The following is a 22044-nucleotide window of genomic DNA, read 5'->3' as shown; positions in this document are numbered from 1 at the left end:
CATATCGCGCAGTACATTGCTTTGAAAAATGCGTCCCACAGCGTCGCCTGTTCACTCCATGCGCACTTCTCCCGCAGGTCCGCTGTATGGCCTTCTTGGTTTGTGGCTTTCTGATCGCGTGCTGCTCATAGCGGGCGCCCTGCTATGCTCTCTACCCGTGATGGCGTGCGCCCTGACTAAGAGCCTCGGCCTCATCATCTTTCTCTACGGCGTTCTCTACGGTGAGTTTACCAGAACATTGCGGCATTTGCACTGGTGATAGCGAATTATGTCCTCTGCCGTACTCGAGCTTTCAGCGAGGTGTTGTACGGGAACTTCGTTTGGATTTATCGTCGAAGTTCTCTAATAGATGTGAGGAGCTTGAACATGGAATACTAACTGCAATATAAACTTAAGCTAATACACCTGCCCCCTAAAGACCAACAATCAAACATTGCGCTGCTGAGCACGAGGTCGCGGGTTCGATTCCCGGCCGCGGCGGCCGCTTTTCTGATGGAGGCGAAAAGCAAAAACGCCCGTGTGTACGAGATTTCGGCGCACGATAAAGATCCCCAGGTGGTCAAAATTAATCCGGAGCCCTCCACTACGGCGCGCCTCATCGCCTGCGTTGCGTTGGCGCGTTAAACCCCACAATCAATCAATCAACCAACAATCAAACAGCTGGCAATAACTTTCGCAGCAGAAATGAGCAGGCATTTCGATGACATCGGGGAATAACGTTAAAAAAATCAGCCACTGAATATCGTATTTAAAATGCAATAATCTCCGTTTTAACAATACCTAGATACCGGGGTACACTTACATAACCATATTTTTAGCAACCTCTAGAAACTTTCGATGGTCGACTGCTACGCCTAGCAAAGAACATCCGCAGGTCTACTCATCCAGAGTAAGGAATTACCTTCCGTAATACACTTATAACCTTATTAAGTAAAGAACTCTTTGCAGACTATACCCGGCCTGCTCAATCGGGGGTTGCTCGGACGCGCGAGCTCCAAGCGTCGCTTTGAGCCGTTGTACTACTCCCGACTCGATATGTAGTTGAGTGTGGCCACTGTTCATAGCGATTAACGGATCTCAAAACTGTTTCTGAATGTGACGTATCGCCTATCGAGTTAATGTTAGACGAATACAAGCTGCTTTGGCAGTGTTGTCAACGGAGTGCTTGCATCTACAAGTGTGGCCAAAAGTAGAGAGAGAGAGAGAGAGAGAGAGAGAGAGAGAGAGAGAGAGAGAGAGAGAGAGAGAGAGAGAGAGATATATAAATGTGGGGATGATGTGTTTTTAGGGTAAAGGAGATATTTGCCGATCTTCTGCACCTGCATTGCTACGACAGGTGAGAAGAAACAAAAATAAAGGAAACTCACTAGGAAGATGTGGGATGATGTGCACAAAATTTCGAGTCTCACGCAAAAGCCTCGAAACAGTTTTTCAACTTCGTCCAGACCTGTGCTCCGCAGGAATACTGAAAGAACTTTGGTAGTCCGTGCAGCCTTTCTTGGAACCGATCAAGTTTCAAGTACGCCTTAATAAACAACACTTGCCGAAATAACTGAAGTCGTGTATATAGCAAGTGTGTGTTGCAGATGGGATAGCGAAACTCTCCACCCACCCGCCACGGTGGCTCAGTGGCTAAGGCGTTGTGCTTCTGAGCCCGATTAGGACGTGGGTTCGATTCCCGGCCGCGGCGGCCTCTCCTGTGATGAAGGCGAAAAGCAGAAACGCCCGTGTGTTCGAGATTTTGACGCACGTTACAGATCTGTAGGTGGTCAAAATGAATCCGGAGCCCTCCACTACGGCGCGCTTCATCGCCTGTGTAACGTGTTAAACCCTACATTCAAAAACGAAATCACCCCCCCCCCCCCCCCCCCCTTCATTATGCAGGTCTCGGTGTTGCGTGCGAAGAAGTGCTGCCGTTCACCGTGGTGGCTCGGCACTTCGTGCGACTCCGGGGCACCGCCATGAGCCTACTGTTCGTGGTGACCGCCGTGTCGGGCTTCGTGTCTCCGCTGTTCGTCGAGATGCTCCGCGAGAACCTCGAGTTCCCCACGGCGCTGCTCATCCTCGGAGCGCTGGAGCTGAACATGCTGTTTGGCTGCATATTCGTCAACCGGGTGCCACCGAACAGCGACAGCGCTGCCGCTGGCCGCGACGGCGGCGACAGTGAGGAGGATGATATCATCACCGAGGCACCCGTGCCACCAGCCAGAAGGCGAACAAGCAGCTTCCACACAGCGTCACTCGCGCATTCCTGCTCCAAGGAGATTGTCGAGTCCATTACGGCTCCAAGGTGAGCGTCTGAAAGCGGCTGAGCTTTGGTTTTGGAGGATTCGTCGGTCGCCGTGCGTGCGTAGCGGTCTACCCGTGTACATCGCCGTGTGTGCCCTTCACGGGTACCACGGTGCATGCGCTATATGGCAGCACAAGTCTGAACGCTTTGCCACATCAGAAGTTTTAGGGATCAAAGCCAGGCGCCTGCATTTTCTCAAGTAGGAATTACTACAACCAGTCGGTTATGAGTACTCGCTCATAACACGCTACAACTACGTTTCATTGTATGAGAGGTTGATGTGGCACGCCGGCAAGACTTTGAGGCGTAGAACCGCGGACTGAGCGATATAAAAAATGCCGGGCCATCTCCACTAACGTGAAACCTGGTGAGGGGCGAAGCATGTATTGTATAAGTGTATTCTTGGCGCCTTGGCATTTTTGCCAATGGAGATGAAACCATTGGGGGGTAGAGGTACACAGGTTTGCTGCAAAAATCTTGTCTTTGAAGCATGAAGCATTCTAGCGCGAGGGGCGAACGAGTGCCTTGGTGTTTCTTAGTATACGCGTTACGAAAAGTTCCAGCGCGAGGCGTAAACGAGTGTCCCGGTGTTTTTTTAGTACTCCTTACGTTTTAGCGCGTGGCGTAAACGGGGTTTTAGTACCGTGACTACATGAGATGGTGGTTACGACGACGATATGAGACGCCGACAGCCTGAGCTCATAAGGGGCTTCGCCCATTAAACGACAGAGCACGTGCGGGGAGGAGCGCCGTCAGCAGAGCCACCGGTGGCATTGGCTGCGGTAGCGCTGCGTTCGCATTGCTGCCGACCTCGTTGCTAGGGGACGCAAAGTCGAAGCGGTGGCGGAATGAATCGTCCTCCACACAGCGTCTCGGTGAGCCCGTAATCGCTTGCACGCGTCGTAAAACAACTGTGGAGCGATTGCAGGACCGTGCAGGCGACAAAAGGGGTGGAATCGGAATGACGACTACTACTTGACAGTTCTAGTGGACAACGAAAGCAGCGACAGCGGCCAATACCGCTGCTAAAGCGGGCAAACGTGACCTCTGAGTTGGTTAGAACGCAAAGCACAGTTAAAACGGTATACTAGGGGCGTTCTAGAAATGCCTGGTTTCGGGCGTCGAGAGCCAATGCAAGGCTCGGGCTTCCCTCAGGGATGGCTTTTCTGCATAAGTTGCAAGCCGCCAACTAGAGGTAATAATTTATTCATAAACCCGCGCTACTGCATCGCCGCTGTGTGAACGAATTATCAAACGGAATGATACCAATTGTATCTTCACGATCATGGCCCAAAAATGTGATGGAGTTGGATTTAGTCGTAACATAGGAATCGATGGAATATCCTGACGATGGGTGTGCCCCTAGGGGTACCGGGAATAAAAAAAAAGTTTCCAAAGTAAAACAAACGGCTTAATAGTGTGATATGTCGTCGCCCCATCCTCGAACTTGACCAATCGCTCATTTTATTCTCTGAAGAACCGAGAAAGCTACACATCACTGTTTAGAAACCCAGATCCCGCCTTTACGTTCATGCATTAATTTCAAACCGGAGCGTGCCGAGCACGAGGTCGCGGGTTCGATTCCCGGCCGTGGCGGCCGCTTTTCTGATGGAGGCGAAAAGCAAAAACGCCCGTGTGTACGAGATTTCGGCGCAGGTTAAAGATCCCCAGGTGGTCAAAATTAATCCGGAGCCCTCCACTACGGCGCGCCTCATCGCCTGCGTTGCGTCGGCGCGTTAAACCCTACAATCAATCAATCAATCAATCAATCAATCAATCAATCAATCAATCAATCAATCAATCAATCAATCAATCAATCAATCAATCAATCAATCAATCAATCAATCAATCAATCAATCAATCAATCAATCAATCAATCAATCAATCAATCAATCAATCAATCAATCAATCAATCAATCAATCAATCAATCAATCAATCAATCAATCAATCAATCAATCAATCAATCAATCAATCAATCAATCAATCAATCAATCAATCAATCAATCAATCAAACCGGAGCGGAGATCAGTTCCCACCACTCCTTAAACACTGCCCTCGTATTCCGCTCACGATGATAAACAATACCAAAACTCATAGGCGATGCCTAATCCTTCTGGCTTCATCCGTAGCACTCCCGCACAGTCCTCCGATGTGTTCTTTCGTGGCTCATTTACTCTCTTGAGATCTCGCTGGTATACACGAAATCAATGCGGAAAAGGAAACTTCACGAACACTTACGGCGGTATTCTGAATTCCTCCTCTACTCGAGTATCCCGTCGATTAGATATCCTTGTAAGCGATCTTCGCATGTAAAATCATTGCGGTATCCTTCCTTCAGCCAAGGCGAGGAAGCTTATGGAGCGGAGGACAAAGTCAGATTGCGGCCTTTAGTGACTGTATAGTGCACTTAATTGCTGTGCAACGGGCCGCATTAAAGTTAGCTCAACTAGTATACACAAATACATCGCCAAAAAGATCATTTTGAGCAACAGTTAAGTTGGCTCCAACAGTATACACAAATGCACTGCCAAAAAGATGATTTTGGGTCGCCTTAAAGCTGGCTTCAGTAGTACACACAAACGCATTGGAGAAAAAAAAAAACATTTTAGGCGCAACATAAGCAGTCTAATTGAAATATCGTAGCTCTATGGTTTTTAATACTCTAGGTGAACTCACGCATACCCATACAGCGCATCTTGTCAAGCGTTACAGAGACGGGCGGTCAGATTTCGGGCGAAGGGAGACTACGAATGCTGACGCATTATCAGATACTAGCGCAATTAGGAAGTCTGCACAGAGTTCCTTCCAGGATGCAACTGCATTTTTAAACCTACTCCACAGGGCGAGGTCGCAGGAACACAGTGGTGCTGGGATCGGCAGCGGTCGTTGTCAAAACAGCTGTGGTTGCAGAACTAGCCAATCCAATGATGGCACCGGTAGCGGCGGCCGTCAGAATAACGATAGCTGGGAAGTGGTAAGCCTTTTGGAGTCAAAATGTCCCCAGTTAATCCAGCATTGTTGACAAACATTGGCAGTTCACAGAAGCCGCTAAAGGCACCAGACAAACTTCAAACCATCAGCAGTGATTGGAAGGATCTAGGCAAAAGATGGGACCGGTGGCACTGCGAAAGAATCATGCACGATACAGTGGACCCCATTTATACGTTTTTCAGCGGGCCGGGAAAACGAAACTTAACAACCGGGAAAACGCAGCAGTGAGGAAACTTTCGAAAATGAACGAAAGCAGCCTAGCTCTGACTTGCAAGCATTTATTTCTGCAACTTTGGCTTTCGAACCTTAAAAAACCCGAGAATGTAGGATTGCCGCTTCTCGCGATCGCTGGAAAACACCACGCGTGGCAATGCAAGATCCCTAGCGATGTCAACTCTCTTCCGCGCTGGCTGCTTGTCTACTGCGTTTAGTACGACAAGCTTTTCCTGAAGGGAAGCGCCTCCCATTTTCGCGACGCCATCAAGGCACAACAATGTTCGTGGTTGCAAGTTCAACGGTGTTCTCAAAGCTTGAAGCGCATGATGCCGTAGAGAGCGTGTGCTACTCTTGCGGTGGTGTTTTTGTGGCAAACACGCACTTCCGGCATTCCGAAGTGAAACTTCCATTGTAAGCGCAGTGATGATGGTGATAGCATAGAGTAACATAGGGCCATCTAGTCGGGACAAATCTTATCCGCGTGCGGCTATAGTGCCTAGAATATATTCTAGGCACTATAGTGCGGCTTCATGAAGTCAGTTCCGTAGCCAAGCCTGGCCAAGGCTCGTCAAACGTCAAAAGGGCGGTCCGCGCATGTTGCCTGGGAGGTTTCGGAGTGTCAGATTGCGACGCATGATCCGGTGACGTACTCTGAGCCACGATGTAACAGTGAGGATTTTAATGCATACCCAGCTTTCTCGCTCAAAATTCCGACCTCTCAGGAACCCAGCAAAACCACTTCAGGAAAGTGATATTTGGCATAAAGTAAGAAAGCAACGTGAAGATGAAAACTCTAGAAGTTCTTTGCAGGATTCTGAATATGCTTTGTTCAATTCGCCGTCAAATCTTACTCCCCGTGCATTTGTATGGGTTAGTTTCCAAGGCTCTGGAACTTAGTCGCGCAACGTGCAAGACTTAAAACTGCACAAAACAAGTTTTCGCACCCACTATTAGTTGCGGGAAAATACTTCACATTTCACTATATAACTACAGTGTAATCACTGTTGAAAGGACTGTTATGGACGGGAGAGCTGCACATGCAAGGAACTCTATGTGAGCTGCACCGGGACTAGACAAAAGCAACGTAGCAGCCGGGAAAACGCAGCACTGGGGAACGTAAGAGCGGGGTTCTACTGTATTTAACTATGTAAATCGTTATTTGCTGGATGCATTCAGCAGGTGCTGTGTAACACAATCCAGCTGAAATGCGACGGCTCTTTGCCTGTTTCAAGCAGCGGAGTACGTGCAGAATCGACTCCACCCGGGGGGGTGCAATCCTTGCACAGGAGCGGATGGAACGCGTCGCCGGCAATCTCCAGGACATGGCCGACTTTGTCGTGCTCGGACGTTTTGCCATCCAGCGTATGGCAGAGGGCCAGGACAGCCTGGATGTACGAAACGTAGGTTCCCTCTCACTACGGCCGAGAGGCGCATGGCGGCTAAGCATGCGATACGGCGGGGAGTTTCCCCACGGCTGGAGGTCTAGGTGTACGAGTGAAGGTGCACACACGACAGAGTCGAAGTGGGGATATGTGGGTGGGACACTGAAGAGACGGGCGTCGCAACTGAAAGACTTCGTACGACTAAGTAGTCTGTGGGAAGGAGAGTCGTATTTAAAACAATCTCATACACAGAACCGCATTGCGGCAGAGTAACTCGGTGTGACTACGGTGGTTAAGGAATACCAGGTTAATGATCCACAGGTGGTCCCAATGAATAGCCCTTCACTATGCACCGCAGCAAACATGCTCTTTCACGCATTTCAATAAGCTTTCACGCATTTTATAATCTACTCAATATTTCGGTATGAATTTGAAACACTTTAAATTTACTCACAGTGGGGAGAACTTCAGTAAAAGCCAAGCAATTCACACAAAGAGAGTTCGGTGCGACTAAGTAGTCTGTGGGAAGGAGAGTCGTATTTAAAACAATCTCATACACAGAACCGCATTGCGGCAGAGTAACTCGGTGTGACTATGGTGGTTAAGGAATACCAGGTTAATGATCCACAGGTGGTCCCAATGAATAGCCCTTCACTATGCACCACAGCAAACATGCTCTTTCACGCATTTCAATAAGCTTTCACGCATTTTATAATCTACTCAATATTTCGGTATGAATTTGAAACACTTTAAATTTACTCACAGTGGGGAGAAGTTCAGTAAAAGCCAAGCAATTCACACAAAGAGAGTTCGGTGCGACTAAGTAGTCTGTGGGAAGGAGAGTCGTATTTAAAACAATCTCATACACAGAACCGCATTGCGGCAGAGTAACTCGGTGTGACTACGGTGGTTAAGGAATACCAGGTTAATGATCCACAGGTGGTCCCAATGAATAGCCCTTCACTATGCACCGCAGCAAACATGCTCTTTCACGCATTTCAATAAGCTTTCACGCATTTTATAATCTACTCAATATTTCGGTATGAATTTTAAACACTTTAAATTTACTCACAGTGGGGAGAACTTCAGTAAAAGCCAAGCAATTCACACAAAGAGAGTTCGGTGCGACTAAGTAGTCTGTGGGAAGGAGAGTCGTATTTAAAACAATCTCATACACAGAACCGCATTGCGGCAGAGTAACTCGGTGTGACTATGGTGGTTAAGGAATACCAGGTTAATGATCCACAGGTGGTCCCAATGAATAGCCCTTCACTATGCACCGCAGCAAACATGCTCTTTCACGCATTTCAATAAGCTTTCACGCATTTTATAATCTACTCAATATTTCGGTATGAATTTGAAACACTTTAAATTTACTCACAGTGGCGAGAACTTCAGTAAAAGCCAAGCAGTTCACACAAAGAGAGTTCGGGGAACAGGGGCAGTCCCCCCCCCCTCCCCCCCCTCCCAAAAAAAAAAGTTTTTTCGTGCGCTGTACTTACGAGGACACGCAGAGAGAATGTGTGTTAGGTTCACGTCGGAACAGGCCAAGCCGTGTGCAGAGTCTTCTGAAGCCAAGAATATGCTTCCAAATCGTTGTTGTTGTAGTTGATGTTAATTAACGGGCGATCCTAGTCTTGCAAAGTGTGCCGGCAATTGCTCCACCCGATCACCACCTATAAAACTCTACGCGACAAATAACGAAACTTCACATAGGCTTTCGTCCTTCAAAAACTGCATGACTAGGCACAAAATGTCTGTCCAAGTGATCCAGTGCCCGGTAAAAAATATTATCTCCTCTAAACAAGCATGCGGGGCGGCTCTCTTTTGAAGTTTTGTAAATAAAACAGCCCACTGTGTGTCGCATGCCCTGGGCAGTCCATAACAAAATGTCCTATGCCGCCTAGTATTTCACACGATCCATGGACGTAGGGGTGATGGGTTTTGCATCGGCTTATAAAAACACACCAGCGTTTGGGGAACAGCAATGGCTCTTTTGCCCTTTTCAATCCTTTGGTGACACAAAGTCGGCAACGTGGACGACATAGGGGTCTAGAATGTTGGGTAGTGGACGTCTTCAAAAGTGGCAATTCTGAAGATGCTTACACAGGCCGCTCGTTATCTGGATTCTGCGGTCAGGGTCGTCCGTGTGTAGCGGCACGTATAGGTGTTGTGGGGTTGGTCCAGATCGAATGGTGAGATCTCTTTGTAACCGAAGAAGCCAGAGCCGCCAGGTCTCATCTTGTAAAATATGCTGGATCACGATGGATTCGCCATGAGCAAAATTAGCTGCTAGTAGGCGCAGTCGTTAGCAGCCGTTCCACAGTGGGCAGGAAGCTGGTTTAGGATGAGACCGGAGTGCCTATTTAAAGTCTTCGTGTGCAGTTCATCGGTTTCATGTGCTAGCGCTGACGCCGCACGCAGTACCATTAGGTATAGAAGTAATGAATGCGTGAATGTCATTCTCGATCTTAACATGAAATAAAAGCAGTTATTGTTTTATCAGCTGGCTACAGGACAGTTTCGGGTATGGAGAACAATTTTGCCAATAGTGTAATACCGATATTAAAAAAAATATGAAGCAATCTATAGATATTCGCAACAAAATACTATGACATCTTCTTGTACACATACCAAAAATATTCATGCAGCCGGGACAGACAAATATCCAAAGTAGAAACACCGTGACAGTATAGGACTACACGAGAGGAAGGGACCCGACGAATGCTAACAAGGTAACGTTGAGTTTTGGTGCGCCTTTTATCCAGCAAGTAAACATACAGCAGATTCTTTGAGGGAATGGTTAGGAAACTACGCCAATTACAAACTACAGCTCACATCCGAGCCGGAATTTGACTCTTTGTAGTTATTTTCGCGCCGTTTAAAAGCAGAAGCTGTTTGACGTATTTAGCTAAACGTGCCTTCGAGGCCGTTCTCTCTGGCTTTGTCGCAAGAGAGGGGGGCTTGTGCGCTCGCGCGTGCCATGCGAATGAGCGCGCAAACACACGCATCCGTCATCCCCATCCGCTCCTCGAGTTTCAAGCAGCCGTGCTGCTGCAGCGACGGTGACACCAGCTCGAGACACCTTGCAGGCGTCGGGCTGACAGAACATCAGTGAGATGCGCCGCAAGCTAAAAAGGTGTAAGCTGGAATGTGTGCCACGGCACCGTCGCAGAGACGGCGTCATCAAGCAGAAGCTACAAGTAGGCGTCGTGCTGCCGAAACACCGCTCAACGCACCTCTCGCTTGGAAGGTGTCCGCTTAGCGAAAAGGCGTCGTTTGCAAAACAGTGCAGAAAAAGGATTCGAGGCTTTCCGTAGTGCCAACGCAGATTCTACAATATCAACTCGACATTCGGGAAGTGTGACTGAAAGCTGCGTCGCATGCTCTGGCGAGCAGTATAGTATAATGGAAAGTCTCGCAGACTTTCAACATGTGGAACAGTGATCCTTAGTAATGCACACTTTCAACTAGCTGTGTTTTATAGACCGCCAACGGCCGGGCGATGTGGGAATGGCTGGCTTTGATGACGTGACGTCATTTGCGTTTGCTTGCCTCAGCCATCGTCCTCTAGCTTCTGCTCACGAAAAAAACAGGCTTTGAAGGCGAGGTTGATGGGGATTGCTGTAAGTTTACATAGGGTTTGCACACTACGTGAGTGACAGCCTGAGTGACTTTCTATGCATTACAGGAACGGTTTGTGCGCGAGCGCTTCTTCACACTCCAAGTAATCATAAACATACTCAAGGTAGCCGTTGAGAGGAATGAATGAATGAATGAAAGCTTTAGTCTATATATCTTTTGCCGGTATAGGTACCCTTTGTTCAGGGAACCTCTAGGTTGCCTGTCGTGGCTTCCTAGGCGGCGTCGTGTGGACTAGGCTGAGTCCTTGTCGGGGGCTTGTTGATGTCCCTTGCGGTGGCGTTCGAGGCTTTGCTTGATGAAAGCGGTGAGGTCGGTTTGGTCTTCACGTGACGAGAGTCCCACAATGGTTTCTTGCCCTGGTCCCTTGTTGCAGTTGCCGAATCGGTGACGCTGGTCCAGCACTCCCAGGCATTTTTAACACTGTGGGAGTTGTCTTCCTTGGTAAAGGGCTATTCGTGCTGGGGTTAGGAGGGTACCCGTTTGTGCCTGACTCACTAAGACCTGTTCTTCTTTGGTTAGGTGTGTGTGTGGTTTAGGGTAAGCTTCTGGGTTGTGTCGTAGATCTTTCACTGTGATGGATTTTGGGGGATGCGATCTCTCTGGGGCTGAATGCGGTTGCAGGGAGCCCGGAGTGCGGTTTCATGGGCGAGTCGGTTTGCTCTTTCGTTACCCTGCATCCCGACATGACCAGGTACCCAGTAGAAACTAATCGTTCGTTTTATCTTTTCATAAAGCGTGCGTGCTGTGTAGAGGGGGGGGGGGGGGGGCTCGATTGTATAGGATGCGTAAACATGCTTGTTGGGAATCACTGTAGATGTTTAGAGGTTCAGTGGGGTGTGCGTATTTTTGGATGGCTTGGCCAATGACGTATATTTCTGCTTCAGTGCTCTGTGCGCAGGAACAAGTGCCCGTTGCTTCACTTCCTTCGAATTCGACAGCAGCCCATGCCCACTGGTTCTTATGGTTGCTAGCATCTGTGAAGATGTGCCGTTCATTTCGTGTGCTTCGTGTTTTCTTCGTAAAGTATGCTGCTCTAATTTTTCGTCTTGTGTCGTCCTTTCCTGTGTTTATTAGTCTTGTGATGGGTGCCACGGTAATTCGGTTGCGGTCTTCCTGGCTGATTGGAGAAATATTCGGAAATTAAGCCGTCGTCGCCTGGAAACGTTCCATTGAAAGCGCGGGGCTGGTCCAGTGTGAGTCAGCTCTCGCAGGCGGCGGGTGATACACTAACCACCGTATTCAGAAGGCAAACTTATCTTATGCCTTTAGGACGCCTTTCATAAGTGTCCGAAATGAATCAAAATGAGAAAAGGCCGCCGCGCGTTTCAGAAACCTTTTTTGAGGCGTTATGAAAGGCCCCCTTTTTGGGGCACGCTAGGCTCCTGCGAACGAGGCTAGCGCGCGACGCGCCAATCCGCGTACGGAGTGTAGGCGGGGCTTGACTCTTGAACCAGTAGTGAAGGACGCTCCCGAGGCGCCAGCTTCGAAGCGCTCGGATCAGCCAGCTCCGTCAGTGGCCGGTTACGGTAGAGAACTTTGAGAGAACATCGGAGCCGATATTTGATAGCCGCTTGCACTACGGCCCGCGCATGACTATCCTTTGCGTAAATTTTCACCACAGTATCATCCCCCTTTTTCGTATGTGTAACTCGGTTTGCCCTATTGGTTCTATCTGGAAAGCGGTGAAAAACGGTAGCCGCACCTGCCTGCGTCGTTCAATGCGCGGAGGCCATGGTGCCGACGCGGCCGCATCGCTCTCTGGCCGGGCCGGTGTGCGGGTGTAAACACGGCCGCGTCCGGGCGGCAGGCGTGTGCGCGGATCATTTTTGCTCGCAGAAAGCGCTTCATTCTTTACTGCTTCATCAATCTCTCCAACAACACGCGAAATCTGACACCTCTGCTAAGCTATCGTCGTAGTCCGCGATGTTGGTCGGGAAAGGGTGCACTCAAGGTAGGTCGGGAGCTACCTTAAGTAGCGCTTACTTTTCGGGCTGAGAAGTTCACGAAAAGGCGCCCTTGCAGCATAAGTTCAGTCTTGAAACGCGTCAAGGTGCCGAAAAGTATCATGAGGCCAAAGTGATACTTTGTAAATACGGGGCAAGGAGTATTTATAGTGGCAAAAATTGTCACTCGAATTTTTTTGGTAGGGTCACTATCTGATCCTTCTGAAAGTTCTTACAGGGACTGCAATATTCACAGTGCAAAAATAGCTTTGTGCGTAAAATGAGGATGATTCTGTCTGCGGCTTTTGTTTAGCATCAAACAATAACGTCACAAACTACGTCAGATAAAACATTGTGTTCGGAAAAGTTCAGCTACCCCCCCGGATGCCTGGCGAAGTCCCAGTTTCGGTTTGTCATTTTGTTTCCAAGTACCTTTTTATGGTTACAAAAAAAAAAAAAAACCCTATTATCTAACAAAAAATATGGTTGAAAGGCGAAGCTTTGTCTGCGCGAAATTAAGTAAATGGGCGTTTGCAATTGGTTTGTTTGAATTCAATTTATTTAGAAGTTCGAGTAGCTTAGAGTAAGACCATATGCTTACACTTAAGTACAGAGTTTGACGGCATTCCGTATGGTGAAGCAAAACGATGTTCCCAATGATAAAATGTTTCCGCAGCACATGCTGATAATGCGAACAATCAACCTGTAGGCGTGCCGAAAAGTCAAACTTCTGTATTTTTAACATGGTCAGTACAAAGTCAGTGAAAACATGTCCATCGTTGCAAACATGTTTACACTTTACACATGACATACTATACTCCATCGACGACTTTGCAGTTGCACATTATGGCTTTGTGGTCACTGTGGTACACGGTCAGAGGCTCGGCCATTGCAGAGCGACACAAGTGGTTTACCAACATTAGATCAATGCACGAACGATCCTGCGCCGCGGGCGCGGTAGCGTCTGACACTTGAGCGAGTATATCAAAATGAAAACTGCTTCGGCCGCGTCGGAATGGTGCAATCGGATAGACGTTAGCTTTATAACGCGAGGGACCTTGGTTCGCTTCTTCCGACCACGAAGGCGTTTTTTTAAAGACGATAGTCTTTCTTGGGCTATTTAAATGCAGAAGTTTTGGTCTGTCTGTATGTCTGTCTGTCTGTGACTCGATTCAGCCACCCGGCCAAAGTAAAACTGGATCTGCGCAATAGTCTTATATACCCACAGCCAAATGTAAACGTCTAAGTCCGGTGGAAATCTTCATACTTGTCAACATTCTTGAACAAGAACAAAGCATTATGGAAATGTGAGGCAGAAAATCAATACATTACTGATATTTGCAGCGTTCCTTTATTAAAAAGTTTATGGATGCTCGGTTTTCGCGATATCAAATGAAATACTACATCAACTGCAGAAAATCGTCGTCTGGTGTTGCTACGCCAATATAGCTCCTTGCGGAATTTTAAGAAATCAAATGGCAACAGTAGCGAAAGGTTCCACTAAATAGGTCCACGTTCCGCTTGGAATGCACGTGGAGCATGGCAACGTTGTTCTATAAACATTGTAGTAGGGTGCTCACGCGCGTCTCCACCGTACGGCAGCGCTGGCATCGAGGCACCCCGCCTGGAGCAGTAGACCGCGGTAAATTTAAATTGACTTGAGCAAACCTCCAGCGTGTTATCTTGGGAGGAACGAGACGGGCGAAAAACAGCATGAGAGGAGAGCGGGAAAGAAAAGAAAGGCGTTTACCTGGCAGGGACGCCAGTCGACTATCGTCTTTCGTCAACATTTGCAACGAAAGGAGCAGATACGCGGCCATTTTTTCCTTCAGGCGCCTCGCGTTTCATCATATCATTTTCATCCCCATTATGTGCCCTCTACGGAAACCCATTGTGTAAAGTTGGCTTTTCTGCAACGCGTTCTGATAGACGTACAGCTCAAGTGAGGCAAAAAAAGCTTCGCTTTAAAGTCATGAGCCATTGACTCTCCAAAGGTGGGTGATCAACGAAGCTGACAAGCATACAACACGGAGGTGACAGAATTTTGACCAAAGGCACGGACTTATTTATTTTGCGTTCTTTACCACAATAAATGGAGCTCGGCACAATGATAGATTCCTCTTCGCGACTAATTGTGATATTCTTTGTTTTCAGTTACCACAAAAGCAGCGTTGCAGCCATTTTTCGTAACCATACTCTCCGTACATAGCCATGTATTGACAGCAGGGGAAAATTTTGTAACGTTTACAACTGCACTGCCAAGTAACTAATTATTGCAAGCAAATAAAACCCTGCGCAATGATATTACTCATCTTAGCGGCCAATCGTCATATAATTTTTTCTTGGGGGGGGGGGGGGAGGGGGAAATTTTTATAATATAAGAGTTCCCGCCGTTTCCTGCAGAGATGATGATGATGATGATGATGCTTGCTATTGGTTTCCCCTTTGTAGCGGGGTGATGACATGTCATCTTACCAGAAAGGACTAATATACCTATGTTTTATACTCTTGGTTTAATACTAGCGCAGCTTAGGGCTGGCACAAAAAGCTTATTAGGCAAAAATACTTTTTTTTTTCTGTTACAGGTGGTAACTGTCCTATGCAATATTCCCCTCTCTGCTTTTCATCCACCAGCATTCTAATCTTCTTTTTGCCTCCTCGACAGCCTTGAAGTTAACTTCGTCTGTGCTACCCTTAAATCCTAGGGCTTCTGGAAGCCGAACATTTCCTTCATGTAGATTTGGATGGATACCCGCGCATTCTAACACTATGTGCCGCATAGTTTGTTTCTTTGCCGCAGACAACGCATACCCCATAATTTTTTGCATACTTCCCCACATAGCTCTCAGTTCGCAAGCAACCTGCTCTAGCCTCAAAAAGCAAAGCACAGCCCTTAGAATTATCGTAGAAATTTTCCTTTCTGATGTTCAATTTCTCAGCCCTGTACATCTCTAACGACGTTTTAGCTTCCATATTTTCCCTCCATTTACTCGTTTCAATCTGCCTTGCCTCTTTTTTGGTTACCTTGGCTGTTTGGGATTCTCCACTGCTCTTTCCGTATTTCATCGTTAGCCTTCTAGTCTTTCTTAACCACTGCGTGTCCACGCTTTTCAAGTATAGGTACCTAAAAACCTTAGCTGCCCACCTTTGTTGATCGATTGCTCTCAACTTCATCTCAAAACATATTTTACTCTCTGCTTCTCGAACTTCAAACGACGCCCAGCCCATATCCCCCTGTACCGCTTCGTAGTTGCTTTTCCATGCGCGCCTAAGGCCAAACAGCCTACCGTTCTCTGGTTCACTTCAAGGCCTTATAGAACGTCTGATTTTAAGCAGAGTACAGCATTCGCAAATGTGAGACCCGGAACCATTACTCCGTTCCACATTCCTCTCACTACTTCATATTCGTTAGACCCCCACAGGGCTCTATGCTTCATTATAGCTGCGTTTCGCTTTCCCTTACCTTTCGATTGCTCCTCGTGAGTTCTTAAGTAGTTATCCCCTTCGTTTATCCACACTCCCAAATATTTATATTCCTTGACTCTACGTAATTCGCCTCGCTGGATAGACACTGGGTCAGTGGTAGCGTCATTGAAAACCATTATTTCCGATTTTTCTGCGCTAAAATTGAACCCGAGGTCGCTGGCTTCCTGGCCGATAATATTTATTAGCCGTTGCATATCGGTCGGGTTATCAACTAAAAGACCAATGTAGTCTGCGTATAACATTCCGGGACACGCTGTTGTACCACTTCGCCAAGCAGCATATGGGTTAGGCCGAACCCTACTTGACTTTCTTCCAGTTTCTTTTCTAACCCTGCCATGTAACTGAGCATTTGCGATAAAGTTGGCTTTCCCGCAAGGCGCTTTTGCTCATGCACAGGAAAAATGCATGAAACGCCAGCCTCAATTAAGCTTATTTTAAAAAGTCTTTCTGAAATAATTTTAGGAAGCCGCATGGGCTGTGAAACGCAAAAATGGCGTTCTCAAACACCTCAGTTGTTCTTTCAGCCGACAAGCGGGTGAGCGGTATAATAGCCCGAGAGAGCCGCAGATGGCAACTCCTGCGGAAGGATGCATGGTGTTGAGGCGGGAAACGCGACCACGCAAACCGGCATTCAGAAAGAGTCACGAACGACCGAGCCAGATGCGAACACTTATAAGTGGGAAAACAGCGGCATGCACAAAAACACCCTGTATACGGCCATACTTGAGCCCTTCCAGTGTTAAAAAAACAGATGGCGCAGCTCGGAATAGTGGTGAAAGGCTGGAGAAACAGAAGAGCTGGCGGCCCCTCTCACTTCGTCGGAGGCCCAGCTGTTGCACCTCACATGGATTTCTGAACTTGCCGCTGAAAGTTCTCCGTCACTTCAGTCCTGGACATACCTCGGCAAAGTTGGCGCGGCTCACTCAAACTCACTCACAATTTTTTTTTTCGAATAACCACTCACTCAAACTCAGACTCAATGCTGAGCAGCACATCTGCGCTCACTGAAACTCAAACTCACATTGAGCTCAAAACTCAGAACTCACTCGGACTCAAAACTCAAAATGTACTCAGAACTCAAAATGTACTCAAACTCAAAATGTAATCAAAACTCAAAATGTACTCAAACTCAAAATGTACTCAAACTCAATTTGGACTCAAAACTCAAAATGTACTCAAACTCAAAATGAACTCAAAACTCAAAATGGACTCAAAACTCAAAATGTACTCAAACTCAAAACGAACTCAAAACTCAAAATGGACTCATAACTCAAAATGTACTCAAACTAAAAGTGAACTCAATACTCAAAATGTACTCAAACCTCAAAATGTACTCAAAACTCAAAATGTACTCAAAACTCAAAATGTACTCAAAACTCAAAATGTACTCAAACTCAAAATGGACTCAAAACTCAAAATGTACTCAAAACTCAAAATGAAGTCAGAACTCAAAATGGGCTGAGAACTCAAAATGAATTCAGAACTCACATGGCCTCGCAGAGATTGAGACAGTCAGAGAGTGAGAGTGAGAGTTTGAGAGTGTGAGATTGAGAGTGTGAGTGTGAGTGAGAGTGTGAGTGAGTGAGAGTGGGAGTGAGAGTGTGAGTGGGAGTGAGAGTGTGAGTGGGAGTGAGTGAGAGTGAGAGTGTGAGTGAGAGTGTGAGAGTGTGAGTGCGAGTGAGAGCGCGAGTGAGAGTGAGAGTGAGAGTGTGAGTGAGAGTGAGTGTGTGAGTGAGTGAGAGTGTGAGTGAGAGTGTGAGTGTGAGTGAGAGTGTGTACCTTTTGCTGTATACCTTTTGCGATATCCTCATAATTATAACCAGAAAGCGTTTTCATATTTGTCCCACGTGACCCCCTCGACGAGACCTTTAATTTGAGACCCCACACACCCTAGCAGGGTCATATGGAATTCATACCAGTCAAACTAACCATGACTCATGACTGTAACCAGGACGCATTATTTAGGTGTCCGACATGATTCCCCTAACTGGAACCTTCAATTTGACGCCCCACATGCTTCAGCGGCCTCACCTTGAATTTAACCCCATCTATGACTCATAATGACCATCTCATGATTCGAACTACGAAGCCTTTTTTTTATTTGTACCACGTGATTCCCCTCTTCAAGACCGTAAATTTGATACCCTACACTCCCTAGCGGGGTCACTTCGAATTTTACCCCAATATAAGACTCGCCATGACAATCTAATGGTTATAACCAGGAAGCATTTTTGTATTTCTCCCACGTGATTCGGCTCATCAAGACCATTGATTTGATACCCATCACATCCTAGCGGAATCAATTTGAACGTTAAACCAATCAATGACTAACCATGACTATCTCATGATATAGCCCTACCACATTTTTGTCCCACGTGATTTTCCTTATCAGAACCTTCAATTTGATACCCCGGACACCCAGTGGCATCATTGTGAATTTTAACCTAATTTATGACCCATTTTGACTATGTCATGATAATAATCAGGAAGCACGTGATTACCCTCATCGAAACCTTTAATTTGATACGCCCTAGCGTCATGAACCTGAATTTTAACCGAATCTTTGATTTACCATGACTACGTCATGATATATCCATATCTCATGTTCGTCCCGAATGATTCCCCACATCGAGACCTTGAATTTGATTCCCCACATGCCCTCGCAGCATCATTTTGAATTTTAACCCAATCTATGACTCATTATGACTGCCTGATGACTACAATCAGGAAGCATTTTTTTTATTTACCCCGCGTGATTCCGTTAATCCGGACCTTTCATTTGATACCTTACACGCCTTAGCCTCATCAGTTTCACTTTTCACCCAATCTAATGTGGTCATTATTCTGTCTTAAGGGGCGCTGCCCAGTCAATTCAGCTAATTCATTTGAAACAGTAGAAAGGACAGCCCCCGCCCCCATTTCCCCCCGGCTCTCACCTCTTCCTTTGTGACCCCTAGTATATCAAGCCGTTAACAGTAGCAGGCGAACAACCAGCACGCCAGCGCCGCCGTGTGCTTTCCCACCACCCTTTCCCACGCTCTTAGTGGATCCGTCAGGAGGAAAAGTTAAGACAACCCTTTTTTATGATCTCACCAGTCAATTATCACTCACGCGCCCAGCCGCGAAAATTAGGTATACAGCAAGTGCTTATGGCCATAAAAATTCAACAAGAAACTAAAAAAAATCAGACACCACCTCCCTCCCAACCGATCATGCAGATCGCGATTGGTGCCATACCCGCAGGTAACTTGAATTCCGAGCCCACAGTGACGCATGAAACTTAACAGCCAACCATAGCTGCCTGCTAGGCTACTCATATGTACTCAAACTCCAAATGGACTTAAAACTCCTATTTACTCAGAACTCAAAATGTACTCAAAACTCAATATGTAATCAAACTCAAAATGTGCTCAAACTCAAAATGTACTCAGAACTCAAAATGGACTCAAACTCAAAATGGACTCAAACTCAAAATGTACTCAGAACTCAAAATGAGCTCAAACTCAAATTGTACTCAGAACTCAAAATGAACTCAAACTCAAAATGAACTCAAACTCAAAATGAACTCAAACTCAAAATGTACTCAGAACTCAAAATGGACTCAAACTCAAAGTGTACTCAGAACTCAAAATGGACTCAAACTCAAAATGTACTCAGAACTCAAAATGGACTCAAACTCAAAATGTACTGAGAACTCAAAATTGACTCAAACTCAAAATGTACTCAGAACTCAAAATGGACTCAAACTCAATCGGACTCAAACTCAGTCGTGATCACTCGGCTCAAACTCACTCAAGCTCAAACTCACCATGCCACACTAGCCTCGCGCTCACTCAAACTCAAACTCACGCGTGGGTTTGAGTCCAAATGAGTCTGAGTGAGTGGACTCATGAGTGAGTTTGCCGACCTCTGGTCCTGGATCACATCTCTCCCAAAGGTAGACCGCGTTAGCACGCGCTAGAACCCGCTGCAACCAGCATCGCAATCGTGGCGTCTGGGCTCCCCATGTCAGGCGCGAACGCACGTTAACCGGCGAGGAGAACAGCACTCGAAAGATTACACCCCGAACGCTGAGCAGACTGTTCTCCAAGGTCCAGCTGGCCGATGCCGGGCGCTCCTCACGAGTCGCACGCTCGCGTGTGCTCGGTGTTTTTCTTGGTATTTTTTTTCTGGTCACGCTATACAGCAAACCTAAAAAAGCTTACAGGAGACATGAAGATAAAACACAAGTTTGGTTCAATCGAGATTGCCTCGTTGGAATCATACCCACTTTTAACGTAAATTTCGCTCAAGTAAGCTACATAATTAGGAAAAAAGGGAAAGGCCATGCGACCCACTAGCTCAATTCCCGCAACAGAACCTATGATGTCATACCAGCCAGCTCTGCGATTGGCGGAGGCCGGCGAAAGCAAGCGCAAATTAGGCAGAGCTCATAAGCTTGCCGAAACAGCTATTTGCACTTAAATTAGGCCACATTCTTTTTAAACCAGTAAGAATGGTGGTACCGACAGTGGAAGTTACGAGAGCAGGCGTAAACATAGAAGTACCGATGCGTACTGCTGTTGGTACTGCGCGAACTATGCTTGGTTTAGCTGCACAGGACTGCGGGGCTTTGGGGTAATATCAGACGACACTGGCCGATTGACGCAAGCAACGGTCTCTTGAGTGACCATATTGGTCGAGAGAGCACTACGTTTCACGAAACGATTATTTTCTCCCTGAACAAAAACAAGCCAGGTTTAAATACGGTCAAAAACAATCCAAGGGCAGAAAACGGCTTGCCGCGGTATGGTGGCGCCATCTAGGTTCACTAACGGTAACCAAGGCTTTCCAATCGGCTGCAGAGCGGTCGGCTCTTGTGATGTCGTTGCAGACCACGAAAACACACGATTTAGCGGGGAAATCAAAATTTTAACGTAATTTGAGTAATTTCTCAGTGAATAAAACATCGTTTGTATCCGGACAAGCGCTGAAGACACTATAAAACACGAAATCTTTCGAATAAAACAAACTGGTATTTTTTCTTCATGGCTCCTTTAGGCAGCCCTGCTGTTAAAATGCGCTGGGGTATCTCACATTATTTGCGTGCATGCACCTCTGTCTCGCCTCTGTCGCTCCAAAGCGTCACCTATCGCACTGCAGGCTCACAGCTCGTGCCCAGCGACCGCACGAGGCGGAGCCGCTGCTGCCGCAGCAGCCCGAATCGGCGGGGAAGAAATTTGTGCGCAACCTGCGCCTGCTGGCGTCCGTGCCTTTCGTGCACGTGGCCGCATCGCGGGCGGTCTCCGTGTTCGTGCTGTCGTCGTTCCTGCTGACGGCCGTGGACTTCGGTACCGACAACGGCCTCGTTGGCTACCAGGCCGTGGCCCTGGTCACCGCCAGCGCTGTCGGGGACCTGGTGGCGAGGATAGTGACCGGCCTCGTGCTTGACTACAAGGTGAGCACGTTCCTGCCCCTCTGCTGGCTAAAACAGCCTGCAGGCTTAGCTTTTCCTAATCACTCCTTTCACACACGCACACAGACAAAAAAGTTCCTCAGGACCACCTACGGTAGCACGCAATGCGATAATAATAATAATAAAAAAAAACGTTTTCCATTCCAGTCAGGTATCTTGAGCCTGCTTACGTGCCTTGGAGGTGGAGGCTATACGGCAGTACCTGGCGACACCTCTTTAACGCTACATCGTGTTTGTGCCTCTTTTTTCGCTTTCGGTTCTTTCTTTCAGCGAGGATTGCTTCTAAGGCCCACTGGCGACCTTTACGCCGCAGCTTCCCCATATTTCTCCGTAGCTGGGGTAGCGAGCCTCGCGTGCTTGCTAGAGGTGGGCGGGGCTAAACGGGTCTCCTTCTAAGTCCCCTCTTAGAAATGAGCAGTCATATTGTGAGGGATGCAAGTTCGGGGTTTAACACGTCCAAGTGACATCTCGGCTGTATGTATTCCTGGAAGGGGGGGGGTGCATGGCTTCGACTATTCAGGACTGAGCTACGGTGGAGAATTTCGTGACCTCCGTACGTGAAGCTGTCACGATTTAGTCCCGCGTTCGTGAACCTGGGAGGGTAGGGGTACCCTCCAGCCGAGAGACGACATGCA

At 47.4% G+C, this 22044-nt stretch overlaps 1 protein-coding gene across 4 annotated transcripts in view; it reads left to right on the top strand.

Moving 5' to 3' along the window:
- LOC144169681 (monocarboxylate transporter 12-like) overlaps positions 1-22044 on the top strand; it is a 40136-nt gene that overhangs the window by 10703 nt on the left and 7389 nt on the right. For 2 of the 4 annotated variants that reach the window (XM_077698968.1, XM_077698969.1), the window contains exons 3-6: positions 78-221; positions 1885-2290; positions 6734-6898; positions 21097-21391. In XM_077698968.1, the coding sequence (XP_077555094.1) occupies positions 78-221; positions 1885-2290; positions 6734-6898; positions 21097-21391 (1010 nt within the window). The remainder of the gene's footprint in view (positions 1-77; positions 222-1884; positions 2291-6733; positions 6899-21096; positions 21392-22044) is intronic. The other 2 variants (XM_077698970.1, XM_077698971.1) reach the window with 2 other exon arrangements.

Source organism: Haemaphysalis longicornis, unplaced genomic scaffold (assembly GCF_048455015.1).
Source record: "Haemaphysalis longicornis isolate Haplotype H1 unplaced genomic scaffold, Haemaphysalis longicornis Haplotype H1 scaffold_2, whole genome shotgun sequence".
Taxonomy (NCBI): Eukaryota; Metazoa; Arthropoda; class Arachnida; order Ixodida; family Ixodidae; genus Haemaphysalis; species Haemaphysalis longicornis.
The sequence above is the reverse complement of the archived record's forward strand: the minus strand, read 5'-3'. Positions and strand labels throughout refer to the sequence as shown.